The sequence below is a fragment of the Psammomys obesus genome, unplaced genomic scaffold (genome assembly GCF_907164565.1).
Source record: "Psammomys obesus unplaced genomic scaffold, mPsaObe1.curated_primary_1811, whole genome shotgun sequence".
Lineage (NCBI taxonomy): Eukaryota > Metazoa > Chordata > Mammalia > Rodentia > Muridae > Psammomys > Psammomys obesus.
Genome location: NW_026591598.1, coordinates 14,133,976 through 14,144,726, shown reverse-complemented (window position 1 = coordinate 14,144,726; position 10,751 = coordinate 14,133,976). Strand labels below are relative to the sequence as shown.

The window sequence follows — 10,751 nt, the reverse complement described above, 5'->3', positions numbered from 1 at the left end:
ACACACACACACACACACACACACACACACACACACACACACACACATGTTTTTTCAAAACAGAGTTTTTCTGTATAGTAGGTCTGGCTGTCCTGAACTCACAGAGATCCCCCTGTTTCTCTCCCTAGTGCTGGGATTACAGGTGTGCACCACCAAGGCTGGTTTTTTATTGTTGTTGTTGTTGTTGTTTTTGTTTTGTTTTGAGACAGGGTTTCTCTGTATTGTCCTGGCTGTCCTGGAACGCACTCTGTAGACCAGACTGACCTTGAACTCACAGAGATCCACCTGCCTCTGCCTCCTGAGTACTGGGAATAAAGGCACGTGACACTACTGCCTGGTTAAATACATAATTTTTAAAGTGGAGCTATTGCTCAGTGGTAAAGTACTTGCGCAAAGAATGTGCAAGACCCTGAGGTCAATGCTCAGCTGAAAAGAGAGAAAGAAAAAGAGGAAAGAAAGAGGGAAAGGACGGAAAGGAAGAAAGAAGAAAGTGAGAGAGGGAGGAGGGAAAATTTTAAATGGTGACTTGTATGTAATGTAAATCTTACCACCACTTTAAATGAAACCAGCTAGTGGCACCAGGGGAGGCTGTAATCTGCAGCCAGGACTGGGCCTCTGGGTCAGTTATTAACAAATGTTTGATTCAGAAACAGGTGGATGGGAGAGCAAAGGGCAGAGCAGAGGGAAGATCCTGCCTCCTTCCAAAGCAAATCCAAGCCAGACCTGGCAGCGCACACCTATGATCCCAGCACCTAAGAGAAGGAAGCGCAAGGCCAGCTTGGGCTACAAATGAAGACTTAACAACCCTAATAAAAAGATGATGATAAACAAACGAACAAATAGGTCCCGCACCTCATTCTCTGTCTTCTAAAGTAGAGTCCTTCTGACCCAGCACCAGAACTGCATGGACTATTCTCAACTCTTCTCACGGGGCGCCTGCCTCAGCTCTGTTGCAGTGATTTTCTTGCTGCCGCACTCACCACTTTTACCCTGCCTGCAGTTTAAACACGCACAGACATGTCCATTTCAGTGTCTGTCATGTGTCAGATGTGATGGCTGCATCGCATGCCATCCCCTCAAACAAGCCCCTCTGACCTACACGTGGGGAAACAGGGCCTGAAAGGTCAAGCTATGTATCCGAGGTCACACAGCCAATGGCAACGGAAGGCCAGGTCCGTCGGACCTCACTCACTGAGCAATGCCAGGCGAATGGAGGCTGTTAGCATCACAGGTTGAGCACCCTTTCAAGGACAGAGTCCTTCCCCTGCCAGATGCGGATCCTGTCTGGTCACCTCATGACCTTAGAAACCGCCTTTGTACCCGCGGGTGTTTTGTAAATATGGTTTAATGGGTCACTAACCTCTAGTGTGGGCATTCGAAGCTTACTGATCTGTTCCCTCACAGACTGCTCAGTCACCCGGAGATTTTCCAAATGGCTCCTGCTCAGGCCTCCACCCTGGGAAACTCTGACTTTGATTCCATAGGGTCAGGGTGGAGTTTGAGGTAGCTGAGGTTCTTCAAGCTCACATAAGGTCTAGAACCAATATAAAGGAACAGCTGCTACTGGATCAGCCAAGGTGCCTCTGGTGACTGCAGAGCCTAACAGGACATTCCTGGGGCTGGCCCTGGAGTCAGAGGGACCCTGTGTGCTCTCCGGACTTCACCTGTGGAAGAACCATGTGACTGAGGGCTAGGGACGTAGCTCATTTGGTAGAGTGCTCGTCCCCCAGGCATGAAGGCCTGGTTCGGTCCCTAACACTGTACAGTATGTAGAACATATGTACAGAACATACTTGCAGTCCCAGCACCTGAAAGTTAAAAGGCAGGAAGATCAGGAGTTCAAAGTCATCCTCAGCTACTTAGCGAGTTCCAGGCTAGCCTGAGCTACAGGAGCCCCACTCAAGGGCTGGGGAGATAGTTCAGTTAGTAAGATACTTGTTGCCCAGCGCCAGAACCTGAATTCAGACCCATGGCACCTGCACAAACAGCCAGGTTCACAGGACTGCTGCAGCGTCAGTGCTGTTCGGGAGAGACAGGCAGAACCCTTGTGGTCATTGCCAGGCAGCAGTGAAGGAGCCTGTGTCAAAACACAAAGGTCGAGAGGGCAATCAAGCAAAGATGTCTGAGGTCAACCTCTGGCCCTCCACACGCACACGTACGCATCTGTCAGCGCACACATTCACACACACATAACAACATATGCCACGTCCCCCCCACTGCCCCCACGACCCTCATACACACCACACACCGTAAAATTAAAAGACAAGCAACCACAGAACTAGATGCTCAAGCTGCCTGTGAGGCTGTCTCTTCCTTCCAAAGTTTCAGTTTCTGTTCGCAAATCTATCTTGTCCATGCAGCAGACACAGCTGGACATCAGCCAACAAAACTAAACGCTCACGGCAGAAGTATGTGCAGGAGGACAGACTCGGAGACAGGGGCCGACCCTCGCCCCAGACAGAGACAGCTGGCAGGAAAAGGCTGGGCCCCCAGGTCCAGGTGTCATGTGGACCTTTCTTCAAAGTCGCGGCCCATCTCCCAGTCTGTCCACACCTCCTCCCCCAGCACACGGGAGAAGATGACACCATACACTCACCACTGACCTGCCTAGTTGCCAAAGCCATTGATGGGGTTGCTGTCTGTTTATTTTGCTACCGAGGCACCCTGGCAGCTGACCACGCCTTCCAGGCACCCTGGCAGCTGACCACGCCTTCCTCCTCCATACCTTCTCACAGCTCTGAGGTCCTGCCGGCTCCAGATCCCTCCCTTCTTCATCCCCTAACTCTCCAGACCTCAGCTGGACCATGGCCCTTGCATTCCTTTCCCAGAGGTGATCCCATTTTTGTCCACTGCCAGGATGGATGAACAGATTCAGGGACTTGTGGAGTACTGAGTTATAGACTCCTGAGTATATAGACTCATATACACTGGTAAACCTGTGCCAAGGACGTCTGACATCATGACACAAGTCTTAGCAGGCTGTGACTAAAACAAGTCAGAGACTGAGTTCTTCCTTTCCTAGGCTCCCCTGCACCTAAGGTCAGGTAATAAGAGACTCTCTCTCGTTGTGGTGTGAACCAGAAGAACAGAGCACGAAAAGTCCACTCTAGTGCTGGGAAGAGACAGCAATGACGGTGGCCTGACAGAAGCACCTCAGGCTGTGGCGTTTAGTGCACGGAATGGTGTCCTGCCAACCTGGCTCTGTGATGTCATTTTGGCCAACATCTGCCTGCTGCTCAGACCCAGTTCCCCAGCTCTGGGAAGTTCTGGGAACTACTGAGTTTCCCATCAAGTGAGTTCCTATTCTGTTTAGAACAGCCTGGGTGGGTGTTTCCAGAGTTTACAGTAGGCCTCCTGAGGATACACCTACCCGCTGGACCTACATGTCTGTTGTGTATGTGTGTGTGTGCCTGTAGGCCAGAAGTTGACATTAAGTGTCTTCTCGATTGTTCTCCACCTTATTTATTTTGGTTTTTGCTGTCCTGGAACTCTGCAGACCAGGCTGGCCCTGAACTCAGAGATCTGCCTGCCTCCGCCTCCTGAGCGCTGGGGTTAAAGATGTACACCACTATATCCCGCTTTTCCACCTCATTTTTTGAGATAGGTCCTCTCACTGAGCCTGGCGCACACTAATTCAATACACTGGCTGCCCAGCCAACCCCAGGGACCCTCCTCTCTCTCCCTCCCCGTCCCTAGGACTACAGCATGCACTGGCAGGCCTAGCTTTTTATGTGGAAGTCCAAACTCATGTTTTCATGCCTCTACAGCAAGCACTTCACCTACTGAGCCATTTCCCCAGGCCCTTATTTTGTTGTTGATAGAGTTCTCTGTGTGTCTTGTTTTGTTGAGATGGGGTATGAATCTGTAGTCAAGGCTGGCCTTTTAACCAGCTATGCAGAACAGGCTAGCTTCAAAAATTATGATGCTACTGTCTCTGCCCCTCAAGTGCTAATATTACATGAGACCTTATCTCAAAAAAGCAAAATAAGCTGGGCGTGGTGGCACGTGCCATCTGTCCCAGTTGAGGAAGCAGAGGCAGGAAGATCTCTGACTTAAAGGCCAGCCTCGTCTTCAGAGCCACTTCCACGATAGCCAGGGCTACACAGAGAAACCCTGTCTCAAAAAACCAACAAAACAAAACAAAAAAAGGCAAAATAAACTGGATATGGTGGCACTCACCTTTAACCCTAGCACTCAGGAGGCAGAGGCAGGCAGAACCCTGTGAATTTTTGGAGAACCAGGCCTATGTAGTGAGACACTGTCTCAAAATAATAACAATGATGATGAATAATGATAACAACAGTAATAAAAGTCACACACACACACATACACTGCACCAAAAGAAAAGTTGCCAGCATGGCCTGCAGGCTGCCATGTCACCTGTCCCTGTCTCTTTTCCTAGCTCATCTGCCAATGATTTTCCATTTACCTCACACGAGGCTTCTCTCCCTTCGGCTTCTCTTCAGCGCCTCAGACACTTCAGGCTCTTTCCTGCCACGTCGCCTTTGCTGAAGCTATTCTCTCCAACTGGAACAACCCCAGACCATTACGCTGTTTTCAGTTTTATGTTTTATTTATTTTAATACTTTCCAGGCACCTGCTGTCGTGCTACGACACGGGGCTGGGAGTATAAGTTGCAGCCCAGGACATGTTTAGTGCACACAGCGCCCTAGGATCAATCGCCAGCCACATTGAAAACAGTAAAACTGGGAATATAATACCAAGCTTCGAGTCTAAGTCTCATGGAAGAGAAAAATCTATTCTATCAAGAAACTGGATGTTCAGCACAGGGGAGGCAGAGGCCTGTGGATTGCTGTGGCGGAGGCCAGCATGGTCTACAGAATGAGTTCCAAGATAGCCAAGGCTACACAGAGAAATCCTGTCTTGAAAAACAAAAACAAACAAACAAAAAAACACCAAAACAGATGTTAATAAAAATATATACAGTTATATAAATGCACACGCACACACATATACATATATACCTATATTTGGGAGGAGGTGGGGGTTTAGACAGGGTCTCTCTGTGTAGCCCTGGCTATGCTGGAACTCACTCTGTAGACCAGGCTGATCTTGAACTCATAAAGATCCATCTGCCTCTGCCTCCCCAGTGTTGGGATTAAAGGCATGTGCCACCGCTGCCCGGCAATAGATAATAAATTTTATCTGTGGGAAACACAGGAGAGCTGAGCAGTCGGGCCAGCTGGAGATCACCGCCATATTCTAGGGGACAGCTTGATAGGTATGGACCAGGGAGCAGTTAAGGAGAGGTGGGCAGACTACAGATACCTGGCAAGTAAAATCCATGGCCCTTGGTGAAGAAGTGTGCACGAGCCTCCCACCCAGCTTGTGCAACAGAACCTGGCAGCCAGCCTTGAAGAGTCATGAGTGTGGTCTAGACAAAACCGCTGCAAACCGCTGGACATGAGATTCTGGGCTGCATGAGTCACCGAGAGGTGGGAGGTGACTGAAGCCATGGGCTAGGCAGCCTGGAGAGACGGGCAGCAGGAAGAGAGATGACCCACGGCCCAGCCTTAAGGAAGGTCTGGACAAGGGGATGAACTTCCTGCCACCTGCTACCATAGGCAACTGCTATCGACTTTGCTCATCTGTTCCTTGGCTGACTTCTCCAGAAGGGATTGTCTGGGTCTGCATGTCTCTCACTGAGAGATGGTTTTTTCCAGCGCCTGCTACACAGCTTGGAATGCAGTGTGGTCGTGAGACCCTTGGTTAGGCTGCCTCATCCAGTCTGCGGACAACCCGATTTGGTTTCTGATCCCCAATGTCCAGCAAAAAGTCCAAATGTCTAACGTGCGCCAAGGCCTCCCAAGGTGCTAAGCATCCCTTGGCATTCATTCCAGCCCATCTCTGAACATTCTGGCTAAGCTTTCTGATAGGCTCATCAGCACATGGGAGAATAGGTAGCTGTTCTAAACAGAGGAACCATGAGCCTCTCCCCACATGCCAGACCACACCAAATGGAGAGAAGCTTTGTAAACACTCATGGGGGGACCCTGTCCTCTTCCTCTCTCCTCCCCCGGGGTAAAGCTGTGGCCATGTTTACCCTGCCTGAGTCTCTCCCTCGGTGACCTCTGTTGATGAAACCAGGGGTGGAGACCCAGCTTCTGTAATTGGTCCAGAAGCTAAGCTGGGTTGCCAGGAACTCGGAAGTGGGGCATGAGAGACTGGCTGGGTTACCTTTAGACACTGGGCCAGTGATGTCATGTGACTGTGGGGGTAAAGCTACATTCTGGGGCCCATTCAATGAGAGGGGAGCGGAAGCAATAATCGGATGACACAGAGAGAAGGTGGACGAGGCAGTTGCCTAAGCTCCTGACTCCTCTGCAGCCTCAGCTCCCAGGCCAATGGGGGTCTAGCTGGACATGCTGTCCAGTTCCAAGGAGCACCTGTTTCTCTGAAACAAACTTCCTTTCCACAGGAACTGGCTTGAGAGCATTTTTATTGCCTACAGACTCCAGGATCATATAAGTTTTTCTTTTTTTTTTTTTTTATTGAGACAGGATCTCTCTATTATGTAGCCCAGGCGGGCCTCAAACTCACAGAAATGTACCTGCCTCTGCCTCCCTAGTACTGGGATTAAAGACCATGCCCAGTCTATGGAATTCTTAACACTACAACAAAGAGGCACATCATGAAGCAAACTGAGGACGTTTAATACTGGTTATGCTGTCGCTTTGCTTTTATTTTTATGGCGCTTGGGATTAGACTAAGATGCCAAGCTGTACTGGATCCCTACCTGAAGAATATTAAAACTTGAAAATGAAAGCTGGGTGCTGTGGCACATGCCTATGATCCCAGCACGTGGGAAGGCAAAGGCAGGCAGATCTCTGTGAATTCAAGGCTAGCCTGGTCTACGAAGTGAGTCCAGAACAGACAAGGCTACATGGAGAAACCCTGTCTCAAATAAAACAACTTGAACTTAACAAAACAAACAAACTTAATCAGATGAGGTAGCACACAACTGTAATCGCAACATTCAGGAGGCTGAGGTAGCCTGGAGCTATGTAGAAAAACCTTGCCTCAAAAAAGAAAGAAGGAAAGAAAGAAAGAAAAGAAAGTTTCAGAAAATCAAAATCACTGGGTGTGGAGATAGCAGTGCATACCTATGATCCCAGCATTAGTAGTTTGAGGCAGTGGGATCAATGAATTTCAGGCTAGCCTGGGCTAGACCCTCTCTAAAATACAAACACACACACACACACACACACACACACACACACCAAGGAAAAGGTAAATCTGACTTCATCAGAATTTCAACAATGCAATGTAAGACATGATATAGATTTTACAAAAACATTCTCCTAACCATGACCCTTCCCCCACCCATCAGCTCTGAAGACAAACACTGAGAGTGTGCACCATGAGGGCCTTTTATGGAGCACAGGTCAAAGCAGTCTCCTGGCTTCCTCATAAGTTTTCTTCCAACCAGTCCCTGAATTCAATCACTTGTGTTCTCCACTAAACAGGGTTCAACTAGTTTTGTAGAAGTAGAACTTCCTCCAGGAAGTTCCCATGTTGCACTGGTCCCCACTGGCTCCCTCCCCAGCCTGTTCCTTTGGCCTCAGACAGCACTGACTGCCTCTCACTGGACACTCAGGACCACTCCAGTCAGCCTCAAGGCAGGATCATTATGCCCTTGGTGCCCAGCACAGAAATGGCACAGGGAGCGTCACAGAACTCAGCAGCCAGCCAGGCCTGCCCTGTCACACATGGCAACTGCCTTACTTCCCCTGTGAAAGTCAATGTGGTGATGGCCATAGAGGGGTCCAGGACAGGAGGGGGCTCTCTGATGGAGAGTTTATTTTATTACCCCCTCGTGTTGCACAGAGACTCACAATGAAAAACAAACCGCCTTTAGCAATCCAGTGAAGGGAGGAATTACGAGACTCGGTTTCAGGATGAAATAACTGAGGTTTGGAGGAGTCCTAGAGGGAGGCCAGGCCACCGAACTTTGCAAGGAAGAGAGCAAGACCGAGGTCAAGGCAACGAGGGAGAAATGCCAGCTGCCCTGACTCCCTCACTCTGGGAGCTCAGGCAGTGTCTTACCCTGTCTGTTTATGGGTTTCTCCATCTTAAGTGGGAGAAATTCTAGCCCATTTCTCTCTTGTAGGGTCCTTCAGCCTGGGCATTCTTGATTCCTATGACCCAGTAGGGTTGAAAAAAAGGCCTGCAAGTCCTAGGACAGAGTCCCTAGTTACCTCTGGGACACCGATTAGAACTAGGAACCTTGATTTGAAAAGCAACTGCAGTTTCAAGCCTGGAGTTAGGTTAGTCATGCACAGTATTGAAGGGAGAAAAAAAAAAAAAACAAAACCCAGTATCAAACTACACATAAGCACAGTATAATAACAGAGAGGCACGACCACAAAACCAACCAGAAAACTCCAACAAAATCTAATTCAGAAGTTAGACTCAATTTTTGGGACTCTGGAATGCTGAAGAGAAAAGCTATGCTGGGGACCTCATGTCTTTCTGTTGCAAAATTAACAGCCTGCAAGTACATGGATCTGAAGGAGAGGAAAAAAAAAAAAAAGCTGGGTTTTGTCTGGTCTGGCCCCTCCTAGAGCCCATTAGATCTGCAGACCCATTTCCTCTCCCAACTTATGTAGCCAGGTAAGGTCAGTAAGAGGTACAGGCACTTACAGTCAGAGAGGTCCCTTCTGCTCTGATTCAACACTCTAATGGACAACCTGAAGAAGAGGATGATGGGTAGAATCTCTAAAGATGCTGAAGGGTCCTGAAATGTGGAGGCTCTCCTGATCACAGAGTTAAGGCCATGGGGTGGCATTTCCCTTTGAGCAACCAGAAAAATGCCAACGTTTGCGGATGGACCCAAACTAGGTTTGCTCAAGCAATCCTAGCCCTGTTGTATCTAATCTTCATAGAGACCTGTACTCCTGATCCAGGGGTGGGGTGCATCCCTGTAATGCCTCAGCTCTGGGCAGGGAGCGACAGGAGCATCAGAGGTGTGAGGCCAGCTTGGGTTACATAGGGAGACAGTTCCAAACAAAGAGCAACAGAAAAGAAGTAGTCCTACTGTGTGCACAAGACATGAAGCTCAAAGAGATCGGATCTCTACCTGAAGAGATCTGTCAATTAACTTGACAGAAATGTTACCATCTTCGCCCACATTGCTTCCACCATCCCACAGCTCTGTGAGGTAAACAATTATGCCCACTTTACAGATTAGGGCACATGGTCAGGCCCACCCATCTTGCAAACTGCAGGGGTAGGGTCTGGAAACAGGTCAACATCGCTTGAAATTGACAGTCCGCACAAGTCTCTGCCTCCTTACCAAGGAGGAAAGAGTTGAGACAGAGGGCCAGCTAGTCAGGGGAGAAGAGGAAGGGAGAGTTCCTAAGACCTCAGCTCTCAGTATTTCTGTGTAGCTTTGTATCTGCTACACAGTAGGTAGACACTTGATGGAGAAGGGTAGGAGTTAGAAACCCTGCTGAGGTCCAGAATGCCAATTCAGGGTATCCCATGGAAGAGGGCTGTGGCTACATTATCCTCCTCTCCTCTGGCGCCAGACCACAGGCTGTCCGCTCCAGAATATTCCTTGAGGATGAAAAGTTGCAGCGAGTTCAGAGAAGAGGAATGAACTCCAGTGAGCATGGGAATGGGGTGGGGCAGCCTACAAGGGCGAAAGAAAGAGCCTGGGACACTTTGCCTGGAAACACAAAGAGGGGAGGGAGGAGAGAGAGAGGAGTCTATAAACTTGCCGGCGACAGCCAAGGTGAACCCCAGCTCCTGGCGCCTTCCCATTCGCATTCATTCCACAAGGCGAGCCAAGTCTCAGAACCAGCGGCCAGAAGGAGGGGGCCTCCTCTCTCCTGCAGCCTGGGAAGAGGTAAGCTCAGGACTGAGCCTGCTTCTCAGAAAGGGCGTGACCTGGGGGGTTGCATATTTGTGGGGTTCCAGAAACGAAAACACAGAGCTGTAAGCCGCTGAGCAAATACACATATGATGGGCAGGTCGCCCAAAGTATTTGGGCGATGTGCCTCGACATGTGGAGTCTGTATCGAGGTGACCCCGAGGATTCCCCACAAAATCCCTCCGGTCCTCTCTCCCCGGCTCCACCGGGAGGACGCGGATGTTTGAGATGAGTGGGGTTCCCACAGATCTAGGAGGGGCCGGTTTCTGGAGCGCAGCGAAGAGCTACCGCAGCTCCGAGCACTCCTGCAAAAGTCAAAGCCAGGCCCCGAGGTGACGGGAGCCCCCTCCCGTCTCGGCCCCTCACCTCCTCCCGTGCCAGCGCCGCTCCCCGGCACCGGGGCATCTTGGCGGCGAAGGAAGCTGCCCCGGTTGGGGAGCTGAGGTCCTCCGCGGTGACGGCCAGGAACTCCGCGACACTGAGCTGCTCGGGCATGGCGGGCGCGAGGCAGAGACTCCGGGGCTGCCTGAGCCGGGCGCGGGGATCGCTGCGCTGAACCGAGCCGGGCTGGCTGCTCCGCGCAGGGCCTGCCTCACCGCCGGCAGCGTCCCAGTCGGGGCTTCTTCACCCGCTCCCTCTGGGTCCGCCCCGCCCCGCCCCTCACTCCTCTGCCACGCCCCGTCCGCCGGCCTTTCTCTCCGGCCACGCCCCTGACCCGCTCAGCTACCTTTCTGGCCACGCCCCCGACTCGCTATTTAATCCCCCCTGATCACGCCCACGGCCCACGCCCCTGACTCTCCGGCTACGCCCCAGCAACGCCCCTAACTCCCTGGACACTCCCTAGCCTCGCGTCGGC

At 50.8% G+C, this 10,751-nt stretch overlaps 1 protein-coding gene across 1 annotated transcript in view; it reads right to left on the bottom strand.

Annotated features, from left to right (window-relative positions):
* Positions 1-10,501, bottom strand: part of Asap3 (ArfGAP with SH3 domain, ankyrin repeat and PH domain 3) — a 38,454-nt gene extending 27,953 nt beyond the window's left edge. Inside the window, exon 1 of the mRNA XM_055610883.1 lies at positions 10,262-10,501. Within this exon, the coding sequence (XP_055466858.1) occupies positions 10,262-10,390 (129 nt within the window). The 5' untranslated portion in view covers positions 10,391-10,501. The remainder of the gene's footprint in view (positions 1-10,261) is intronic.
* Between the last annotated feature and the right edge of the window lie 250 nt (positions 10,502-10,751).